The sequence below is a fragment of the Phascolarctos cinereus genome, unplaced genomic scaffold (assembly GCF_003287225.1).
Source record: "Phascolarctos cinereus isolate Bilbo 61053 unplaced genomic scaffold, phaCin_HiC Scaffold_1;HRSCAF=81, whole genome shotgun sequence".
NCBI classification, from domain to species: domain Eukaryota; kingdom Metazoa; phylum Chordata; class Mammalia; order Diprotodontia; family Phascolarctidae; genus Phascolarctos; species Phascolarctos cinereus.
This window is the reverse complement of record NW_027555514.1, coordinates 19654536-19678744: the sequence shown is the minus strand read 5'-3', so window position 1 is coordinate 19678744 and position 24209 is coordinate 19654536. Positions and strand designations below refer to the sequence as shown.

Below are 24209 nucleotides of genomic sequence, written 5' to 3'. Positions count from 1 at the left end.
AATTACCTGTTTTCGCTGCACCTACTTTAAAATGGCTCTTAAAGGGAGAGACAGCTTGGGGTCATGGAAGTATTCAGCCTCTACCTCCAGAGAATCTGGGTTCAAATTTTGGCCCTGAAGCTTATTGGCTGTATAATATGGGAGAAATTACTTAATTCAGATAATAAGAGCTGGCATTTACATGGGACTTTAAAGTTGTAGAGTACTTTATCTGGCTTTTTTCACTTGAGTCTCGACCACCGGGTGAGGTAGCTGTCCATGTCATCCCCACTTCACAGTCTTTTTAGGTAGCATAGGTTTGGCATTCCAACAATGTGGCTAGCCCATGGAAGTCGAAGTCTCTGCAGTAGAGTTTGAATGCTTGGCAGTTCAGCTCAAGAAAGGACTTCAATATCTGCTATCTTATCCTGCCAGGTGATCTTCAGCATCTTGCTAAGACAATTCAGGTGGAAGCAATTCAGTTTGGTAGCGCTGGGAGACTGTCCAGGTTTCACAGGCATATGACGAGGTCAGCACAAGAGTTCTGCAGACCTTCAGTTCGATAGTCGGTAGCCAGCCCTGGCAATTCCTGTGTCAAGCTCATTGTCAATGTGACCTTATCCACAGCGTTCAAAACTTCTCCATTTGCTGTACAGCGAATCTCATACAGGCCAGCGCTCATACAGAGGTCAGAAGAAGCGATGCAAGGACGCTGTCAAGGTCTCTCTTAAGAACTGTGGAATTGATTGTGTGACATGGGAGACACTGGCACAGGACTGCCCAGCATGATGTGCCCACATCAGAGAAAGAGCCATGCTCTATGAGCAAAGCGGAATTGAAGTAGTTAAAAAAATATGCAAGATGCACACATTTAGAGAATCCACCCTAAATGTTCACATGGCCTATTTGTGCCCGACCTGTGGTAGAGCATGCTGAGTTCCTATTGATGTGATCAGCCACAGTCGGATGCATTGTAACTTGACTCTAGCATAGTGATGTCATTTCAGTCCTGTTTGAAACAAAGGACCAACCAGCTACCAAACAACTTTACAGAGGAGCAAACTGAGGCTCATAGGGGAAGTGACTTGTCCGTGGTCATGAAGCAAACTGAGGCTCGCAGGGGAAGTGACTTGTCCATGGTCATGAAGCAAACTGAGGCTCACAGGGGAAGTGACTTGTCCATGGTCATGAAGCAAACTGAGGCTCACAGGGGAAGTGACTTGTCCATGGTCATAAAGTTAGTTTAGTGCCAGATTAAGGATCTCAGCTGGAGTCTTCACAGGCCAGAGTCCAGCTCTCCAGCTACCAGGTAAAGCTGTTTCATGCTGCTTTCACCTCCTCAGACCTCAGAATCCCCATCTATAAAATCTAAGTGTTAAACTAGATGACGTCTAAGGATTCTTCCAGTTCTGTATCTGATCCATACAATGTATAAAAGATAGTAGATTTAGAGCTGAAAGGGGCCTCAGGTGCAATGCAGTCCAACTCCATCATTTTACAGATGAGGAAGTTGAGGCACAGACAGGGAACGGCTTTTCTGTCCAAGGTTACACAGGTAGGTAGGGGGCTCTTTCCACTAGACCACAAAGAAATCAGCTCTCAATCAGTAGGCATTTGTTAAGTGTTTACCAAGTGCCAGACACTGCTGGAGCTACAGAGATGTAAACTTCCTGACTGCAAAGACTGTTTTATTTTTGCCTCTGAATTTTCAGCACCCAGCATAGTGCCAGGCACAAAGAAGGTGCCTAATAGTCGTTTATTGATTGATATATAAATATCCGATATTATTATGACGGTTGACAGTCCCATTAACAAAAGAGGCTTATCTGGACCTAAATGGTAATTCAATTCAATTCAATAAGCTTTTAGTATTAAGCGCCTACTATGTGCACAGGCAGGGTGCTGGATGTTGAGGTTCCAAAGTAAAAAATGAAACAGGTTTTGCTACCGCGGGGGAAGTGAGAGTGAGAGTGGGGAGAAGAAACAACATATTCATGACTAACTCATTACCAAAGAATTGCAAAGTAATTGGGGGTAGCCTCGAGCAGCTTTATTTGGGTGGCGGTGGGGGGAGATTGTCCAGGCCCTCTCACTCCTCCCCTCCAAAGGTTGAGGAGGGACGAGGAGGACCTGGGGAAGGAGGGGAGGGAAGAGAAGAATTTTGCAGGACCTTGCTGGGATCACATGAGAGGGAGCGACCTTGGAAAAGCTCGGCGGATTCTCCTCCTGCTCCTCCTCCTCCAAGCCCCTCCTCCTCCTAATCCTCGTGATTGGGTGACGTAAGCCAAACGAGGTTGCTTCACTCCGGTAGTCCCTGCCCGGCCGAGCTCCGGCCTGGCCAGCCCGCGTCCCAGAGATAGACAGAGTCTCTCCTGAAACAGACAGGGAGGGACCGGCTGCACGGCTGGAGCGCAGCCCGGCCCGCACCTGTGCCTGTAGGCGGAGCGGAGGGATGAGCCTGGCAGCGAGTGAGTGCCGCTGCGCTGACAGTCCCGGGCTGGTGGGCTCTGTGGCCGCAGAGCATCGGGGTGCGGGGATCCGGGATCTGAGCGTTGGGCCTGGGGAGCTGGGGGAGGGAGCCCCGCTGGGAGTACGTGCCGAACCAGCGGCTCTCATCGGGGCATTTTCGCGGGGGTCCTGGGGAGACTGGGTGTGTCTGAGGTCTCCGGGAGAGTGACACGGGGCAGGCTGGAGCTACGGACCCTCCCCAGGGCCAGGTCAATCTCGCCCCACCGCCACCTAATGAGAGCTTCTCCCTGCCACCCCCAATTACTTTGCAATTCTTTTGTATTGTTAGTCATGAATACGTTGTTTCTTCTCTCCACCCCATCCGCCATTCCCACTTTCCCCAGTGGTAGCAAAGGCCCTTTGGTTTTTGACTTTGGAACCTTTTCCCCTCGCCCGGGGGCAAGCCACTTAACATTTCTGTACTTGCGGGTTTTGCTGTTCAGTCATTTCAGTTTTCATGACCCCTTTGGGGGTTTTCTTGGCAAAGATCCTGGAGTGGTTTGCCATTTCCTTCTCCAGCTCATTCTACAGGTGAGGAAAGTGAGGCAGACAAGGTTAAGTGAAGTCACTTAACTGCCCAGGGTCACAGAGCTAGTAAGTGTCTAAGGCTGCATTTGAATTTAGGTCTTCCTGACTTCAGGACCAGCGCTCTACAACTTTCACCTAGCTGCCCTGGTGTCTCAGTTTACTCAACTGTAAAATGGGGAGGAGGCACTTTGAGGTTTTATTCTGGCTTTAAATCTCAGATTTCTTTTCCTGAGGAAGACAGCTTAGGATAGTGGAGGAAACAAGTCAAGCCTTGGGATCATAGAATCTGGGTTCAGATTTCTGGTCTGTGACTTGAGGTGTGACTTTGGATGAGTCACTTCTCCCTCTCTGGGCCTCAGTTTCCCCAGGAAGGGAATTGGCCTAGGTGATCTCTCCAGACCTCTCGTGGTTCTAAATCTATTCTTCTTAGGGTCTCAAAAAAAAAAAAAGCAGGCCTTCCTAACCTCTCCAGGTTAGATTTTGAGTGCTATGAATCAATAGTAGTAGTGAAAGGGCCTCAAGAAAGCATATTGGGAAGGGGAACATATGACCTGGGGAGGGGGAGGGATAGTGTTGCGGTCTAGGGGTGCTGGGAACCCCAAGGTACAGGGCAGAGGTCTGCCTTGAAAGAGTTCAACTATGCATGCCATCTTTTACTAAACAAGGTTTATTGTATCACCAATAGATTGTGATACCAATACAAGTTGAACAGATTTTAAGAATCTGAGCATTTGATGAAGTTAAGACTGATATTTTATACAGAAAGACTGTGGGAAGATATGGATGAGATTAAGGAGTGGCAAGTAGCCTGGGGTGGGGCCAGGTATAGACAACTGAGGGAGTTAAGTGGCCTCTGAGCCTGGCAGATGGGGCAGTTAAAAGGATTATTGTTGGCGGTGGGCCTGGTGCCTCAGGGGCAGAGAACCCAGAGATCTGGGTTCAGGAGATTTTCATTTTAGGGGTCCAGATCCCATCCCCATCAGATAGGGGCCAGTCTTTCTCAGGATCCAGTAGTGAGAAGAGACTTGAGGTGCAGGAAATAGGTCAGTCATGTTTCAGCAGTGGATGAAGTCATGGAGGAAGGGGGAAAGAACCTGCTTCAATTGCTCTGTGCCTCAGTTTCTTTACATGTAAAATGAGGAAAAATGAGGGGGCTGGACTTGATGACCTCTAAATCTGTGATCATATGATTGTGCCAATTTGAAGTCCACTTTGAGAGATTGTCACTTAGGGTTATCGTCAGAAGGGACCTCTGAGGTGGGAGTGTGTACCCCATCCGCTGCTTGACTATGCGTCTGGGATCTTCTCCACGCCTCCCCTATAGTCCTGTGAGGGAGGTAGTCCAAGGAACCAGGGCTCAGAGAACTCTCTCCCACTCATATGGCTACCACAAGGACCAAATGAGGTAACAGATGGGAGAATAAATTCATGGAATCCTAGATCTAGGGTCCATTCATTGTGTTCACTTGTTTCAATCGTGTCTGACCCTTCTTGACTCCAGTTGAATCATTCTTGGTGAGGACACCAGAGTGGTTTGCCGTTTCCTTCTCCAACTTATTTTACAGACAAGGAAACTGAGGCAAAAAGGGTTAAGTGACTTGCCCAGGGTCACACAGTTAGTGTCTGAGGCGAGATCAGAACTCAAGAGGATGTCTTCCTAATTCCTGTATGTGTTTATATATGTATGTATATGTATCTATACATACATGTGTGTGTGTATATATATGTATGTGTGTGTCTGTAGTTATACTTCCTTAGTTGAGAGATGGCCTGGCCTAAGGAATGACAGCCAGCAGTTTGAGAATGAGGAAGGAGACCCAAAGCTACAAACACACAGACAAGCCATCCTTTCTGAAGTCCAGTAGTATCTGCAACCTTGGCCAAGGCCCTCCATGTTCTTTGAGCCTCAGTTTCCTCATGTATAAAATGGGGGCGGGAGTGGGGTAGACTGTATAGAGCTTCAAGATTCCTTCCAGCTCTGGGCTTCTAGGATTGTCCTTGACTGAGCTTAGAACCAGGGGAGAGTCAAGAGCTTTGAATCCAGGCTCTGACAGTACCTGTGTGACCCTGGGCCCCAGGGCACCCCCAGAGCCTGTTGTGGAGGCCTCGAGGCAAGTCCACAAGCATTTCTGCATGTTGTTATTATCACATCACCATGATTATCATTACTTTTATTAATTATTATTATGAAGTAGAGGACTGTGGAGGGCATGTCAGAGCCAAGTCTTCTGGTTCTGCCAGGCTGGCTTCCTGCACACCCTTGTGTGCCGCACCACCCAACCTGGCCCCGTAGAGTCAGACTGTTTAGAATAGGAAGAGGGATGACTTTGGCTCCCCCACCCCATTTAAAGATGAGGAAAGCAGTGAAGGCCTTCCCTGCATTGATGATCTCCAATGCATCCTGTCCATATCTTGTTTGTAGCGGTGCTTCCTCCTATCGGACCAGGCCCCATCGAAGTCAGGGACTGTTTGGGGCTTTTTTCTGTACCCCAACTCAGGGCCACGGTAGGCTCTGAATAGATTTACTGACTGTGAATGACAGGTGGAGGGCTCCTGGACCGCCTCTCTACCAAGTGGCCCCAGACCTCTGTGGTTTTCAAAGTGCTCGGGGTAGGGGGTGTCTGTAACTTGCTTGCTTTCAGGGGCCAGCAAACATTTCTTGCTCTGGTCGATTATGTTAGCCTCTCCCAGGGTTTTTTTCAGTTTGCTGCTGGAGGCTGGAAAACCACATAATGAATGTTGTCAGACTTGTGTCTGAAACAGAAATAAATAATAGAATGTGGATTTAAAAAAAATCAACAAAGTGTTCACCCCGGGCAGAAGGGGACCTTCGTGGGAGCTCAGGCTATTCACAGATTCTGAGATCTCGAGTGAGAGGGGACCTCGCCCAACTCCCTCATTTTACAGATGTGGCAACTGAGACCCAGACAGGTTAGTGACATGTCCAAGGTCACATGCAGGATCATAGATCTAAGACTGGAAGAGACTTTCTAGGCCGTCTAGTCTAACCTCCTTGTTTTACAGATGAGGAAACTGAGGTGAAGTGGCTTTCCCCACACTGCCCATGTGGCAGGTCTGGGATTCAAATCTAGGTCTCCTGTACTTTCTACCTCGCTGTCCTTAAGTGGGGACATGGCAAGAGGAGGCGATGGTTAAGCTAGAGAAAACCTGTTGGGGGACAATTCTAAATCCCATAATTAGGATTTAAGTTGATAATAGAGGGCATTGGAAGCCATAGCAAAGGTTTGAGAATGAAAACCTCAGCTGCTGGGACTTCCTCATAAGACTCTTGTAACTGCCCAGCTGACAGGTGAGCTCTGCAGGCAAGTGCCTTACTGAGACATGGGGACCCCAGAGCTCCTGGGGGGGGGGGGAAGAGACACTAGGAAACCCCCTTTAAAGCAATAAGGAAGGAGACCTCCAAAACCCGAAATAATTGTGAAAAATGGCATGCCTTCTCAGAGTCCGTGAGGATGAGTGGGCTCTCTGTCTCTCCTCCCTCCCTCCCTCCCTCCTTCTCTCCTTTCCCCCACCTCTGTCTCTGTCTGTCTCTCTCTGTCTGTCTCCCTGACTTCTGGCTTTGCTGGAAAATTAGCCACCTTTGCCAAATACAGTGTAATAGGAGACAACTTTAAAGGGTTCACCCACGCGAAAGCTGGCTCAGGTTTCTCATAGGGTGATGGAATCACTGACCTGCACAGCTTGTTTCCTGTGCCCAGAACCAGGGCAGATGTTTCAGGGGCAGGGCTTTGCTGGGCAGCCTGAGTGATCTGGCTGGTCACCCTCTTCTCCCCTGCTGGTTAACCTGGTGACTCTTGAGCATCCCTGCCTCTTAGAGTGGAGGGGACCTTGAACCCCATTTTAGGAATGAGGAAATGAGGGCCCTGGAAGTGGACACCCCCCACCCATAGCAGCTAATGGCAGAGCTGGCATTCCTGTGTCCTGCTCCTGCACTCCAAAGACAAAAATCTCCCACTGGAAACCTAATACCTAGAGCCACCACTTGCCCCTGCAGCTTCTTGGTTGTTTGAATTAATTTTATTTAATAACTAAACAAAACATTTTTACATTTTGTTTTTATTTCACCGTCATTTTTCTATAGCCATACTCCCCACCACTTGCATCAATAGACCCTTCGTTTAAACAAAGAAAGACATTTAAGCCAATCAGCAGATGCAGCCACTTCTTCTGACAGAGTATACCATGTTCCACCTCAGTAGTCTACCACCTCTCCCCTGAGAGCAAGAGGAGATCTCTTTCTTCACTTCTCTTGAACTGAATATGATCATTTTGATTAATCATGGCAGCGAGGTAGGGCAGTGAAGGGTGCTAGAGGTGGAGTTGGCAGGAAGATTCTCCATTTAAATCCTGATTCAGACATTTATTAGTGACTGAATCACTTAATCTTTCAGCATTATTTTCCTCATCTGAAAGGATGTAAGGATGTAAAATAAGGATAATAATATCACTTACTTTCCAGGGCTATTGTGAAGATTAAATAAGAGAACAGAGGTAAAATGCTTTGCAAATCTCTAAGTGCTATGTAAGTGCTAGAGAGATTATTGCTAATAATAATAATAATAATAGTAATAGTAATAGTAATAACCAGAGTTCAACTGTATCTAGTTTTGTGTCTCTTCTTTCTTTGTATCTTATCTCCCTCCCTTCATTTTCTTCCTCATTTTTATATTTGGCCACTTGGGGTGTCTCTCCCTCCCTCTCTCTCTCTTTCTCTTTCTCTTTCTCTTTCTCTTTCTCTTTCTCTTTCTCTTTCTCTTTCTCTTTCTCTTTCTCTTTCTCTTTCTCTTTCCCTTTCTCTTTCTTTTCTCTTCCCTTCCCGTCCCTTCCCTTCCCTTCCCTTTCCTTCCCTTCCCTTCCCTTCTCTTCTCTTCCCCTCTACTCACTCTCCTTTGACTCTCCCCCGAAAATCAGTCAATAAGTATTTATTAAGTGCCCACTAGGTGCTAAGTACTGGGCATACAAAGAAAGGCAGAAACAGTCCCTGCCCTAGAGGAGCTGCCATTGTAAGGGACAGTGGGGTGGGGGAGAGACATGTAAATAAATGTGCTGTTGTTTATCCTTCCTTCTAGAAGTGGACCTATGACATTGAGGGAATACTTGGATAGTAATCTCAGAGGGAAGAGCTTTAGCATCTGGAGAACTTTCTGCTTTATTGTTTTTCAGTCATGTCCGACTCTTCGAAATCCCATTTGGGATTTTCTTGGCAAAGATGCTAGAGCAGTTTGATTTTTCCTTACCCAGATCATTTTACAGATGAGGAACTGAGGCAAACAGGGTGAAGTGACTTGCCCAGGGCCACACAGCTAGTCAGCGTCTGAGGACAGATTTGAACTCAGGTCTTGCTGACTCCAGTTTCAGTGAGTGCCCTAGCCACTGTTCCACCTAGCTGCCCTTTCTGCAGAAGGCAGAACTTGGGCAGAACCTCGAAGGAAGTGGTAGACTTTGTCAGGCAGAGTTGAGGAGGGAGAGCATTCCAGGCATGGAGGAGCCAGTGCAAAGAGAGGATGGTGTTTGAGGACTAGCAAATAGGTCAGTGCAGGTCAATCATTGCAGAAATGTGGCAACAAAGTTTAAGTCAAGAAAAGTCAGGTAGGAGAGAGAACACAGATTGGGGGGCGGGATTCCCCAAATCTGGGAGGATGAGAATTGATTCAAAGTGATGTGATGAATAATTGACGAAAGGATTATTGACACACAAATTGACTTTCAGTAATAATAAGTAATATACTTTACAAAAATTTTTTTAAATTTATTTTGATTTACCAATAATCACTTCCATATGCTTTTGAGTTTAAAATTCCCCCCCACTTCCTCCCCACCACCCTCCCCAAGATGGCACACAGTCTCATATAGGCTTTACATTTACATTCCTATTAAACATATTTTCACGTTGGTGAAGTTGCAAATAAAAATTAAAACCAATAGAAGGAACCATCAGAAAGAGGAAACAAAACTCAACAGAAGAGAAAAAAAAATGATAGCGATTCAACTTCCATAGTTCTTTCTTTGGATGATTTTCCATCCCGAGGCCTCTGGAGATGTCTTAGATCCTTGTAATGCTGAGAAGGGTTAAGTTTATCAACATTAGTCATCACACAACGTGGCTGTTATTGTGTACAAAGTCTTCTTGGTTCTGCTCACTTCACTCAGCATCAGTCCATACAAGTCTTTCCAGGTTTTTCTGAAGTCAGCCTGTTCATCATTTCTTATAGCACAATAGTATTCCATTACATTCATATACCACAACTTGCTCAGCCATTCCCCAATTGATGGACATCCTTCAATTTCCAATTCTTTGCCACCACAAAAAGAGCTGTTATGAATATTTTTGTATATGTGAGTCCTTTTCCCATTTGTAGGATCTCTTTGGGATATAGCCCTAGAAGTGCCATTGCTGGATCAAAGGGTATGCACATTTTTATAGCCCTTTGGGCATAGTTCCAAACTGTTCTCCAAAATAGTTGGATCATTTCACAACTCCACCAACAATGCATAAGTGTTCCAATTTTCCCACATCTTCTCCAACATTTATCATTTTCTAGTTTTGTCATGTTGGCCAATCTGATACATGTGATGTGGTACCTCAGAGTTGTTTTAATTTGCATTTCTCTAATCAATAATGATTGAGAGCATTTTTTCATATGACTATAGATGGCTTTAATTTCTTCATCTGAGAACTGTCTGTTCATATCCTTTGACCATTTATCAATTGGGGAATAGCTTGTATTCTTATAAATTTGTCTTAATTCTCTATATATTTTAGAAATGAGGCCCTAAAATAAATAATACACTTAAGGAGGAAAGTGGAGCCAAGAAGACCAGGTGAGAAAGAGCTAGTGGTCCTAGTGGTGAGCATGCTGAATGTTAATAAGTAATGGTGTGATTTTTATGCCGTTGACATAGAAACAAGCCTGAGCCTGAGATGTAGGAAATTCTCCCCACTTCCATGCTCATTGCCACAGGATTATTTAGAATCACTAGACCAGGGGTGGGGAACCTGCAGCTTTGAGGCCACAAGTGGCCTTCTAGGTCCTCAGGTAAGGCCCTTTGACTGAGTCCAAGTTTTACAAAACAAATCCTTTTATTAAGGGAATTTGTTCTGTGAAGTTTGGATTCAGTCTAAGGGTCACACTTAAGTACCTAGAGGGCCACATGTGGCCTCGAGGCCACAGGTGCTCCACCCCCTGCACTAGGCCGTGTCTGGTCTGAGTGTCACAATTAAAGGAGATTTGGGGGGGATTCTGGAAAGTGTTTAAAAGAGCACCCTTGAGAGATTTAGGCGGATAGAATGAAGGTCCCTGTGGGGACTCTAGTATAGAGGGTAGAGCTCCGGAGTTGGAGTTAGGAAGACCTGGGTTCAATCTCAGCCCAGATACTAGCTGTGTGACCTCTCTGGGCCTCCATTTGCCTTACATGCAAATTGAGTGGAGACTTCCAGGTCCCTGGCAGCTCCAAATCTCAGATTCTTCAGGAGGAGAATTCTGAGGAATGAACTAATTCTGGGCGGCTAATAGCTGGAAAGCGCAGGACTTTGCTGTCCTTTTCCGTAGCAGTGGACCAAAGAGAATAGTAAAATGGCCTCACGGGCAGTAATATGTTAGAGTTCTAGTTGACTGCAAGTAAACCCATACCTGAAAAGTGATATCTTCTACAAACTCCCCTCCCCCTTAAGAGTTCATCCAGCCTTCAGTTGAAACTCTGTGCAACTGTAAAAAAGAACCAGCATAGGTTCCCATACCAGAAAGTTGGGCTTTCCCTATTTTTCTATGTTGTCTACTAAGGACCTCAGAGAAGGAGAGGGATTGTAGCCCTCATTAAGGATACTGACAATAGCTGTGACTTTTGTGGCTCAGTTGCCCAGCCTCCTTAATTCTAGTTGTTCCATTAAGGGCCCTCACACATGACCCGAGAGTCATACGGACGTGTGTCAGAGACTATATTTTATGAGCCTCCACATAATGGCTTAAACAGCATAGACTTAGCCCTTACAAAAACTGGCCTCCTGCCACTGGAGGTCATACTAAGTGTTGCTACAGGACATGAGACAAATGGGAAGGGAAAATGGATAGAACACACTGCTTCTTCAGTGAACTAGAGCAGAAATATAGGGACAGATTGATGTCAGGGATATTTGCTGGGATTCCCAAACCATGCAGTTCTGCTCTTCCCAAGTCTGAGTGGCTTACCCAGGACTGACTCTCACTCTGTAAATGACCTAACTATATCCAGTTCCTCTGCTTTGGGGACCAGAATGATGACTGGGCTAGTGATTGAAAGCCCCCCCCCCCGACTCATTTAGCCTCAGTGCTCAAAGTGGTTACCACCCAGTGCAGAGGTGTCAAACATGTCAGATGGCCACAATACTCCCAAGTGTCCCAGAACCAAATGAAACTGTAATTGGGAAATATTTAACAAAATCAATAAAAATATAGTAGAGCATAGATAATGTTAACATGTGGTTTTCTGGGTCTATGTATACGCACAGGGATCCTTATGTGCTGTTACGGCTTCTTTTCTATTTGAGTTTGACAACATTGATCCAATGCGTTCCTGAATGAGATTAGTATGAGCTATTAGGTGACTCCAGATTTCTTTTACTTTACTTTTTAAAATTCAATTTTATTCTATTTCCACTTCTGAATTCTCTGCTTCCCTCCTTACCCACTGGGAAAACAAGAAAAACAGGACTGTTATATGTATAGGCAAGCAAAGCAAATCCCTGCATTAGTCATATTCTCCCCAAAATATGCTTCACTCTGGATTTCAGTCCATCGCCTTTCTGTCCGGAGTTGGATAGCATGTTTTATCAGCAGACCTCTGGAACTGTGGTTGGTTCCTTTGAGTTGTTCAGAGTTTCTAAGCTTTTTTTCTTCTCCAGATTCTTATAGGTAGTAGTTTAATCAATCATTGCGAATACTAACAAAACACTGACAATCTTTGGTCTGGGGTCACAGCCAGACAGTTGAGTGGATCCTCACCAACCCCCACCCCAAATCCCCATGGTAGTTATAGAAAACAGACAAAAGGAGGAGGAGCTAGAGAGTGCATCATTACTTATTGGTGTATATTTTTGGTTTTCTACTTAGTAATGACCTTGGACATTAAACCAATGTTGTGCCCATACAGAAGTTGGTGTATTGATCATGTTTTGGTCATATATGGGTTATGATACACTGTTTTCCCCTTTTTTATTAATTAATTTATTTTGAATTATCAACCATCACTTCCATAAGCTTTTGAGTTTTAAATTTTTCTCCCCCTCCCTTCCAACCTCCCTCCCCAAGACGGCATACAATCTGATATAGGCTATACATATACATTCCTATTAAACATATTTTCACATTAGTGATGTTGTAAGGAAGAATTAGAACCAATAGGAGAAACCACCAGAAAAAGGAAACAAAATACAACAGAAGAAAAAAAAATAGCAAATAGTATGCTTCAATCTGCATTCAAACTCCATAGTTCTTTCTTTGTATGTGGATAGCATTTTCCATCATGAGGCCTTTGGAGATGTCTTAGATCCTTGTATTGCTGAGAAGGTTAAGTCTATGAATATTAGTCATTGCACAACATTCTCCTGGTTCTGCTCACTTCACTCAGCATCACACCATAGAAGTCTTTCCAGGTTTTTCTGATGCCTGCCTGCTCAACATTTCTCATGGCACAATAGCACTTCATCACAATCATATGCCACAACTTGTTCAGCCATTCCCCAATTGATGGGCATCCTCTCAATTTCCAATTCTTTGCCACCACAAAAAGAGCTGCTATGAATATTTTTGTACATGTGGGTCCTTTTCCCATTTGTATGATCTCTTTGGGATATAGCCCTAGAAGTGCTATTGCTGGATCAAAGGGTATGCACATTTTTGTAGCCCTTTGGGCATAGTTCCAATTTGCTCTCCAAAATGGTTGGATCATTTCACAACTCTACCAACAATGTATTAGTGTTCCAATTTTCCCACATCTTCTCCAACATTTATCATTTTCCTGTTTTGTCATGTTGGCCAATCTGATAGGTGTGATGTGTTACCTCAGAGTTGTTTTGATTTACATTTCTCTAATCAATAGTGATTTAGAACATTTTTTTATATGACTATAGATGGCTTTAATTTCTTCATCTTAGAACTGCCCGTTCATATCCTTTGACCATTTATCAATTGGGGAATGGGGAAGTGGAGAGGGTTTTTTTTTTTTTTGGCTAGGCAATGGAGTTAAGTAACTTGCCCAGGGTCAAACAGCTAGTAGTGTCAAGTGCCTGAGTCTGGATTTGAACTCAGGGCCTCCTGACTCCAGAGCCCATAAGAGATTTTTCGATAATGAAGTGTAGAAGGCTGGAATTGCCTCCTGGTGTCTTTCAGAAGGTGGAGTCGATACTCTTTGGTTTGGAATAGTGTGAACGTCGTCCATCCAATAAGACCATGACCCCTGAGGGTCCGTCAGCGATACAGTGGCTTTTGTAGCAGGAATCCTAGAATCTCAGACAGGCTCTTGGTGGTCTTCTGGGACAGCCCCAACCGGACAGGAATTCTCCCCTTACAGCTTCCATAAGAATTGATCCTCCAGATTCTGTTTGAAGACCTCCCTGGGGTGTGTTTGTGGGGGGGTGGGACACAGTCTCCCTAGGTAGCCCCTTCCATTTGGGGACGGCTTTACTTCTTAGGAAATGCTTCCCGGCATCCTGCCTCTGCCCTCAGGGGCCCTGTAGGACCGAACCAGAGAGAGCAAAGCATTTTAAAATTGGGCTGAAGAAATCCCCCAGGACCAGAACATCTGGTTTTCAAAGTCTTCTCATCGATTCCACACTCAATGCCGTTTCAATTAGTCAACTAATTCATTCATTTGGCAAGTATTTATTGGGCCCTTACTGTGTGTCAGGTCGCATGCTCGGAGCTAGAAAAGCTACAAAGATGAATCAGTACCACATCCTGTCCTTCTCGGAAATTCTCAGAGCTGTCCCTTTGCCTCCTGGAGCCCTCCGCCTCGGGCGGCTGCCTAGGGCCATGTTCTCTGCATGTGGCAGGGGCCCGCGGGTGCTTGTCGAAGTCAGCCGAATCAAATGGGGCCTCATTCACTGCCCTTTCTGCGGGGCGGGGTGATGGAGAGGACATTTGGCATTTCAGGGGCTAGATGGATTCATAGCCTGGATCTTACCTATGAGTGGTCATGAATCTGAAAGTGCCACGGAACAGCCCAGACATCTCTGCTTCAACTTTGGGCTGGGGGCGGAGCAGAGGATGCTTTGAAGTGTTCCCAGAGGAGGAGGAGGAGGAGCAGCGATAGCAGCATGGATTTAGAAACTGTAAGGGGGCACCTGGTCCAGCACCCTCATCTTACAGAAGAGCTAATGGGACTTCGGGGCTCAGGGTTATAGATTTAGAGCTGGCGGAGGCTTCAGAGGTCACCCAATGCAGAACTGGGGTGTAGGGAGAGTAAATGAATTGCCTAAGGTCACATGATTAGGTAGTAAGCATCAGAGCTGAGATCTGAACTCAGATCGTTAGACTCAAGGGGCAGGGAGTGCTCTTTTCATTTCCATTAAGTGGTGCAGTAGATAGAGTGATGGACCTGGAGTCTAAAAGACCGGAGTTCAAATCCTTCCTCAAACATTTATTCACTGTGTGACACTGAGTAAATCACTTAAAATTTGTCTGCCTCAGTTTCCTCATCTGCACGAAGGGCATAATAATAGCGCTTAGCTTCCAAGGTTATTGTGAGAATTGATTGATCAAGATAATAATTGTGAAGCACTTGCCACATGTTAAGTGCTTAGTAAGTGCTTTTTCCCTTCCCTTCTCCTACCTCTATTATTTATTCCTAAGTCACTCAATTGGCAAACATTTTTGGAGTTCTTAATGATGTGCAAAGAAAAAGAAACCAGTACATGCCTGAGTTTGAATCATTCCTTAGACACTTACTAATTATCCAACTCTGGGCAAGTCACTTAACCTCTGTTTGCCTCTATTTCCTCATCTGTAAAATGAGTGTCATAATTATTAAATTATTTTAGTATTTTAAACTATATATTATTATATAAATATTATATTATGGTATTATTTATTTTTAAAATTAAATTTTCATTTTTTCAGTCAGTGAAAATCCACCTTCTCTCCCTTCTACCTTCTCCCCTTCATTGAGAAGAAAAAACCAAATCCTTGTTACAAACAAGTAAAACAAATTCCCTTATTAGTCTTCTTATATATGTAGTATATAAGTACACACATACAAAAATACATATAGAAAACGAAAGACATATACACATATAGGTATCTTTTGTTTTTACATTACCTTCACTTCCAAAGACATCCTTCTCCAGAGAGCCAGGTGCCTTTTGGGGATAGCATTGTAGTATGAGATGTCTTTTTCCTCCATGTCTTTAGCATTACACCTTCCTTCAGATTCCTTGAGATTTAATTCCTCAGTACCTCACATCTGTCATTTCTAGCCCCAGCCTTCTCTATGTACACTTGGTCTTGTCTAACCTCATTTCTTACCTTTGCTGTCTGAACTGTCATGTGATTTTAATGACAATAATAAGGACTAGCATTTATGTAGTGCTTACTCTGCCAAGCACTGTACTGAGCACTTTACAGTTATTATCTCATTTGAGATGATTAGAATCCAGATGTTTTGCGTTCATTGTCCTTAGTGGTGGAAAGTGTACATTTAAAAAAAAAAATCTTTGCCGATCTTTCCAGCCTTTCGTCTATTTGTTGTGCTCCTTGGGATGGCTTTGCTTGGCTGGATCTCTGGCTGAGCTTTCTTTAAATTGATTTTATCTGCTACTGCTTCTCTCTGCTTTTTTGAGGTGATGTTGTTTACAAAGTCCCACACTCCTTTTCCAAAAGATCAGACCGACAAGTTTCTCTTTTAAATCAGCGCTGCTCTTGGTTACCATGTGTCTTTGCCTAGTGAGAAGTCAGATGTTTGCTGACTTGGGCCATTTGTAGCCGCATTTGGAATCCTTGTTATGGCAATTGATTATAGCAGTTAAACGTCTGCATGAAATTGTCTAGTTGGTGTCAGTCTCCTTTCACCTATCCACATCCAATTTATTGGCATAGCTTGTTTTAGTTAGGTTAGAGCTGCTTTAGCAGTATATCATGTCGTTTTAGTTCTTTCTTCCAGTCTTGTATTAATTCTGCACTTTAATGAGTTGGTAGTCTGATTGATTATTCCCAGATAAATAGCTAAGGAATGACTTTAAGTGATTTTTTTAAGGTTTACAAAGCACTTTACAAATATCTCATTTGAGCCTCACTACAGCCCTGGGAGGTAGGTGCTATTATTATGCCCATTTTACAGATGAGAAAACTGAGATAGACAGAGGTTAAGCATCTTGTACAGGGTCTCACATCTAGTGTCTGAGGCTAGATTTGAGCTCAGGTCTTTCTGATGCCAGGCTTAGCACTCTGCACTGTGGCACCACCACCACTGTGGCACTGGTTAAATATAATCCATTTCCCTTAGGTTGCTGTTCTTCCTACTCACCCACTCCAATGACTTCTGAAGCTTTTCTTGGGGAGTCTTTTCTTATAGGAGGCTACTTTGTACTTTATAAATCTTTGTTTTCTCTCATTCTTCCCTCTTGACCCCTATTTTCCCCTGCCTTTGCTTGTCCCCATCACTGAAGTTGTCCTTCAGTTGTTTCAGTCATATCTGACTCTTTGTGACCCCATTTGGGGTTTTCTTGGCAAAGATGCTGGAGTGATTTTGCCATTTCCTTCTCCAACTCATTTTACAAATGAGGAAACAGAGGCAAACAGGGGTAAGTGTCCTGCCCAGAGTCACACAGCTAGTACGGATCTGAGGCTGGATTTGAACTCGGGTCCTCCTGACTCCAGGCTCAGCTCTCTATCCACTGTGGCACCACCCAGCTGCTAGCTATCAGAATACATACTGGTATTATTTGGAGGGTCTTTTTACTGTGTTCTTCCTGGAGTTCCTCTGCTTTTTCATCTTTTCCATCTTCTGCTGCAGTTATTACCATGATGATATTTTTGCAAATACTGTGAACACTGCGATATGAGATAACCAAGTGTTCTATGATGATGTTTCTTGTTCACGTGGATACTTGGTAAGTCCAGTCTTCAGGAGGCATCATGGGGCAGTGAAAAGAATGCTGGGTTCGGATTCACTGGACCTGGGTTCAAATGCTGGCTTGGCAACTTACTACCTGTGTGACCTTGGAATGTCACTTAATCTCTATTCCTCAGTTTTCTCATCTATGAAGTGAGGGGGATAGACTCAGTGACCTGTATGTTTCCTTCTAGCTTGATATCTCAAACATGTCCAAAACTGAGCTCCACCTTTCTCTCCAAACCTTCCCTCTCCTACCTTCTCTGTTGCTGTGAAGGGCAACACCATCCTCCCATCCCTCAGGCTCCCATACTAGAAGTCCTCCTGACTCCTCATTCTCTCTCACCCCCCCCATATCCAATATGGTGCCAAGGATTGTTGATTTCACCTTTGCTGTGTCTCCCCAATATGGCCCCTTTTCTCCTCTGATACTGACACCTCCGCCTTGGGTAGGTGGACTCTCATCTGGACAGCTTCATTAGCTGCTGGGGGGGTCTGCTTGCCTTAAGTCCCTCCCTCTACAATCCATCCTCCATTCAGCCACTAACACAACTTTTCTCTAGCACAGGTTTGATCATGTCACCTCCCTACTTGGTAAATTTCAGTGGCTCCCTATTACTTCCAGGATGAAGTTCAAAATGCTCTGTTTGGCCTTCAAAGCCCGCCATAACCATCCCCCTCCTCCCTTTTCAGTCTTCTCATATACCTTATTCTCCCACACATCCTCTTGGATTCAGTGCCGTTGGCTTTCTGGCTTTCCATGAACAAGACTCTCCATCTCTGGGCTCCACAAAGTCTTTCTGGCTGTCCCCCATGCCTGGAATGCACTCCCTCCTCCACCCTGACTTCTGACCTCCCTGGGACTTGTCCCAACTAAAATCCCACCTTCTACATCAATGGTGTCAAACCCAAAGAGGAACAGATCCCTGCGGGTCACAGAGCCTCAGGTTGGATGCGTCTGTTCTACTACAAGTCTTTCCCAACCTCTGTTAATTCTAGCGCCTTCCCTATCTTAATTATTTCTTATTTATCCTGTCTATAGCTTACTTGTACAGATTTATTTGCATGTTTTCTCTCTCTTTCGATTGTAAGCTCCTTGAGGACAGGGAGTGTCTTTCTCTTTCTGTATTCCCCAGTGCTTAGCACAGTAGTAGGTGCTTAATATGACACACAGTAGGTTCCTGGCACATAGTAGATGCTTAATAAATGTTTATTGACTTACTGGCTGGCATCTGTGACCCTATGGAGAATGTCAGGATAGATGGGATTCACTTTCTCAGGCACTTTGCCCATTCCTTGGTTATTGGACAAAGATCTCACATTTAGAGTGCCAGCTAATAATGCTAGATAATCTAGAAAGTATATGATTTTTGACATCTTCTGTCCCATTTTCTACCGCTCTGACACCATCTCTGCCATTTCGTATTTTTCTTTATTTCATGGATTGCCATGGCCAGAGAATTTATCCCCCACTAGCTGGCCTACTGGGGAGGAGCCTCTCTCTGCTTAGTTAGGCCGCCCTCCCCACCCCCAAAGCAGACAGCCCCATCTATCATTGGGAATGTCCTCGATACCTTCCCAACATGGTAGAATTTACCAGAGCTTGTGGTCCAGGTCCATTGCCTTCTATAACTCGGGTCCTGTAAGACGTGGGAGGACAGGTTCTGGAAGAGGTAGGAAGCGAGCTCAGCCTGCTGTAATCCACCGAGGAGGGATGCTTGTCCCTTCATCACTCCATGATCCAATATTAGTGGTAGTGCTGAGATTGGAGCATCTCCTGCTTCTCTATTTTATTCCTGCCAATTAAACCAAGGCCATTTTGGTCTCTCACTTCTCTGAGTCAGCCTCTGATCACAGGGAAAGGGCCATAATCTCCCTAGTTATTTAAATATTAATGGCCTCCATTAAAAAGGCCTTGAGGTTTGTAGAGTGAACACTGAAAAACATAGGTCCTGATGATGTCTGTTTTTTCCCCTCAGGAAAAACCACTTACTCAAACAGTTCCTCCTTCCATCTCTTACACAACCAACAGACATTTTTCTTCTAAAGCTGTTTGCCTGGAGGTTACTTCTCTTCTTTCCTTGGAAAAGCAAGTCTTCTAGTCAAATATTAGACTAACAAGTTCTGTATCATTTAAACATACTTAAAATTTGTTTAAATTTTCTAGCGAATTGCTGGCCCTAAGCTTCTGGGAGTCTGCTTTGATTCTCCAGCATCATTTCCAACCCCCCCCCCAATTATAGACACTGACAGTAAAAATCATTTCTTAGCCACTCTCTCTATTTAGTTGGGTTTGTTTGTATTAAATACAGGAAATTATATTATGCTAACCATAAGAGAAATGCTTGTGGCAATCAGATATTCCATCAAATTACAATTATGAACTTTTATCTTATTGGGGAAATGGAGCTGAAAGATAATTTCACTTGTTTAAATTAAGCCAGTGTTTTTATATTCTGTCAAAGGAATGATGTGAGAAGTGTGTGGAGTTCGTTGATTTTTATACGTTTTTGCATTTTCATGTGATTTAATGATTTGACATTTAAAGGACTGTGCAGCAGAAAGGGGCCTGGGCATTAGCATAATTGCATATGGCTTTTTCAGTCCTGGCATCTGAAGTTCTGTGCTCTGCCCAGCTTCCTGGACAGCATGACCTGGACAGGAGCTCAGGGAAGACTGAGGCCAGCCCCTTCTTTTCAGAGATGAGCGTCTCAAGGCCCAGAGACTGAGTGCTGAGAGATCTCAGATCTGCCAACTGTCAGATCTGCTTCTCCCTTCCTTTTCCTTGGGCTCATGAGTGTGGTTTGGTTTTGAGATCCACATATCTGGATTATATTTCCAATCCACTCCAACATGAGATTATCAAGCATGGATGGCAGTGTGGAAGAGTGGATGGAGCATTGGGGTTGGAGTCAGGAAGACTTGGGTTCAAATCCTACCTCAGACACATTCTATTGGTGTGACACTGGACAAGTTATCTTCTCTGTTCCTCTGTTTCCTCCCCTGTAAAATGAAGAGGGTTGGACTCAGGGACTCCCAGGGTAGCTTCCTGCTCTATGACCTGCTGCAGTTGAGGACTAGGAGAATGGGACAATGTGTGCCTTCAAGGAGGTCATGGTGGGGGATCTAACACGGGGACAGATGAGTGGGCACGTGGTCATTTGAGGAGGAAGGAAAGCGCTTGGACCACCATGGAGACTGGGAATAGATGAAGACAACAAGGTAGCCTTGCTCCAGAGAGCTCCCCTTCCAGCAGGGGAGATGGCCTCAAGAGATTTTAGCTGCAAGGCCAATGGAAAGGTCCTTTGAGCGTAACAGCAAAGCACACGGGACTGTGAGGATTTTCAGGTCATTTCTACTGATAAAATCCTGATTCCGAGGTTGGGCCAAGGACTCCAACAGTGTGGCTGCAGGGGCGTGCTGTATCTCCATGGAATGGGCTTCCCAAGATTAAGGCTGTTGTGGCTAAGCCGGGAGCAGGACCATTGGTGGGGGAAGCGTCGGAAGAGAAGAGGGGCCACCGCTGTGGGGGCTGGTGGGCTTATGTGCCCAAAGTAGCATTTGGTGTTGGCAGTGGTGCTATAGGTGGGCTCCCTCTCCACAGGGACTGCTCCCCTCAGTGATGGCCCTGGGGCTGGGCTTGAAGCAGCACCAGTGATCTGGGAGGTGCCTGAGGCTGACGGACTCGGGATTCTGGGCCATCTCTATCGGGATTTGAGGGGAGGTGGGAGTAGAGGTGCTGGTGCTGGTTTTGACTCACCTGGCACATACCACCTCCCATCTGTCCATCAGGGAGGGAGAGATTATTGCATCGTTTTGATCTGTGCACTACCCTGCAGGAGGTAGAGCCAAGGTTCTTCATTAACCACGTGCTCTGACTCTAAATTCATTGGGCTTTCTACCGTACCAGGCAAGGGGGATTAGACGTGTTTTATTTGCTCACAGAAGGTAGAACTGGGGGCAGTGGGTAGACTTTTCAACAAGCCAGATTTGGACTTGATGTAGTGAAAACCCTTCCTAAACATGAGGGCCTTCTAGGAGTGAAATAGGCTGCAAGTGGAGTCTTCCCTAGCAGGCTGGGCATTCTTGGTGGCAGGGGTTGAGGACGGGAAGTCTTAGCTGGGCCGGGTGTAGACTGACTGGGTGGCTGCTGCCATGCCTTCCACGTTGGATGCTTGGTGATTCCATGACACTGTCTAACTATAAGCATCAGTGGCGTGGGGACTCATGGCCCGTTCTCCCCAGCAGTTGGTATGAGAAGCATTTGGAAATAAACTTAGCACCTGGGTTCAAATTCTGACTCTGTTTCCTGCTATTTGTCTAAGCTTGGGCCAGTCATAGAGGGTCTCTTGGCCTCTGAAGTGAAAGGGTTTAAATTGGATGACATCAAAGGTCCCTTTCCAGTTGGACACTTGTGGTCCTCTGAGGTAAAAGAGTGTCTCCTGGACTCAGAGTCAGAAGAGCCGGGTTTGAAACCTGCCTCCAAAGCTTATTAACCGTGAGTCTGTAGACGCTGACACTGTTTGAGCCTCAGTTTCCTCATCTGTGAAATGAGGATAATCATATTTGTGCCGCTGGCTGCACAGGGTTTGTGTGATGGATGTGGCGTGTGTGTGTGTGTGTGTGTGAACACACACAAGCATTAACCTTGTGTGTGCTGGTAGTGAATGTGGTCAGGTAGGCGCCCCCATGGGCAGTGAGAGCACTGAGTGACTCCTTGTGCCTTTTCCTTCCAGAGGGAGTTCTTGGCAAGATGTGGAAGGCCACCATCTTGTGGGTCCTGTTGACCCTGGAGCCCAGTGAAGGCCTTTTCCGCTCCTTGTATGGGAATGTTCGTGTCTGTAGCCCGAGCCACGGAGACCCAGGACAGCCACTGTTCCTCACACCTTACATCAAAAGTGGAAAAATTCAGGAAGGTAAGTTCTCCCTTCCCCCCCCAACCCTGGCCCTCAAAGTGGCCAATAGATGGGTGCGTCCAGCCTGGGTGATTTTTATCAGCTCCAGTGCTGTGTGTGTGGAGAAGAACAAACCTTGTATTTTTGACTCATTAATTTTTACTTTAGTTGTGATGCTCATTAAGGGACTTACTGCCATCTGTAGGGTGAGGCCCTGGTGATACAGAGACCAAGATGAAGCAGCTCAGTATGTGCACAGTAATACAAAGCAATTGGATTGTGAGGTGACGCAGTGGAGAGAGCCTGAGACCTGGATTCAAATCCACAGCTAGTAAATGTCTGAGGCTGGATTTGAACTCAGGTCCTCCTGACTCCAGGTCCAAGCTCTATGCACTATGGTGTCTCCTAGCTGCCCCATCTTGAGGGCAAGGACTGTCTTTTGCCTCTTTTTGTATCCCCAGTGCTTAGCATAGTGCCTGACACGTAGGAGGTGATTAATAAATGTTTAATGACTGACTGGCTGATTGACAGGAAACTCTTGAGATAGATGAAGGGGTCTTTGAGATAATCTAGTCTGTTTCCTCTTGCAGATGAACCGAATTGCTTAAAGTTCGGGTCGCTCAGTCATAGCTCAGTGGATTTGCTTTGTAGCATCATCAGACAGGCAGACATAAAGATGTTATCTTTTATGGTCATGAATCGTTTTCTTCTAAATTGGCATTTTAGGGAATGGATTTATTTAATGTCTGAAAGTACATTGAAATGCTCTCTTTCATTTTGCCTGCTTGTGCAGCCAGCAGAAAATCACTGAAATTTGTGAGTGTCAGGACATCTTCCCATTTTAAAAGTTTGCACATAAATACACATTAAATGCACCTAAAAATACCAGCCCAAATTGGCCATCATTGCCATGTGTGAGCATGACTGTCTTCCCAGCTTCTGCCCAGGGCTCCTGGCTTTGCCCTCTGGGGCTTGGCAGAAAGGACACGTCTAGACCTTCCTGCCCTGGACAGTCCTTCAGACACTTAGAGTCATCAGGGTCCTTAAAAGTCATTGAGTCAGGCATCAAAATCATCTGGCAGGGTCAAAATTCGAACTCACATCTCATGTCCACTGCCCCCCACTGAGTTGGGGCTACTTTTGTGTCCCAGCTTGGTCTTCTTCTCTAGGCATGACATCTTACTAGCTATGTGACTCTGGGTAAGTCACTTAACCCTCCCTGCCTCAGTTTCCTCAAGCATAATATGTGAAGAGATTCTCATTTGGTAGGGGTTTGTCACCATCCTCCATGCCCTCTCAGCATACCAATATTCTTCCTCAAATGTGGGGCCCAAGACTGAGCTAATACTCCAGATTGTGGTGCGTATATACATGCATGTGTGTATACTGCTATTCTGTGCTGGCTTGCTGGGCCAGGTGCCTTTCGACTCCGTTCTTGGAGGATGTCTTTGTGGCATGTGGACATCAGTCCTTTGCATCATCTATGAGGCTTTGGCCTTTCTTGCTTCTTACTACTGACCCCTTGACCCACATCCATATGCATTCTAAAATATAATGCTCAGACCTAGACACAATATTCCATATGTGGTCTAACTAGGGCAGAGGATAGCAGAATTATCACCTCCTTTGTACTAGACCCAGTGGGCATGTTGGGATGGCTAGGTGGCACGGTGGGGAAAGTGCAGAGCCTGAAGTGAGGAAGACCTGAGTTCAAATCCTGCTTCAGATGCTTATTAGCTGGGTGACCCTGAGCAAGTCCCTTTACCTCTGTTTGCCTCAGTTTCTTCACCTGTAAAATCGGAGTAATAACAGTACTTCTGTCCTAGGGTTGTTGTGAGGATCAAATAGGATAATATATAAATAATAGAGAAATAGAAAGTGCTTTGAAAATCTTAAAATAATGCATAAATGTTAGCTAATTATTGTTGTTCTTGTTAATAATAATAATAATAATAAAGGTCTCTGGGTCACTTGGCTTTTTTTTTTTATGCAAGCTACCATAGCTTACCACCAACTCACTGACTTTGCTGAAATGCTTTGTAAGCATCATTCCCCTGCTGGGTGGCCCAGGGACATCCCCGGTATGCAGATGCTCAGCCGACGAGATTCACATAAAGAACATAAAGCCGAATCTGACATTACAGCATCATTGTGACTACTCCCCGTGTGGGTGTGCACTGTGTGTGGGCATGGTAG

At 45.1% G+C, this 24209-nt stretch overlaps 1 protein-coding gene across 3 annotated transcripts in view; it reads left to right on the top strand.

The window, feature by feature from the left end:
- Positions 1-2261: 2261 nt before the first annotated feature.
- CPVL (carboxypeptidase vitellogenic like) overlaps positions 2262-24209 on the top strand; it is a 131332-nt gene continuing 109384 nt past the window's right edge. The window contains exons 1-2 of one of the 3 annotated variants that reach the window (XM_020993263.2): positions 2262-2447; positions 21855-22034. In XM_020993263.2, the coding sequence (XP_020848922.1) occupies positions 2432-2447; positions 21855-22034 (196 nt within the window). In that variant the 5' untranslated portion in view covers positions 2262-2431. The remainder of the gene's footprint in view (positions 2448-21854; positions 22035-24209) is intronic. The other 2 variants (XM_078151095.1, XM_020993264.2) reach the window with 2 other exon arrangements.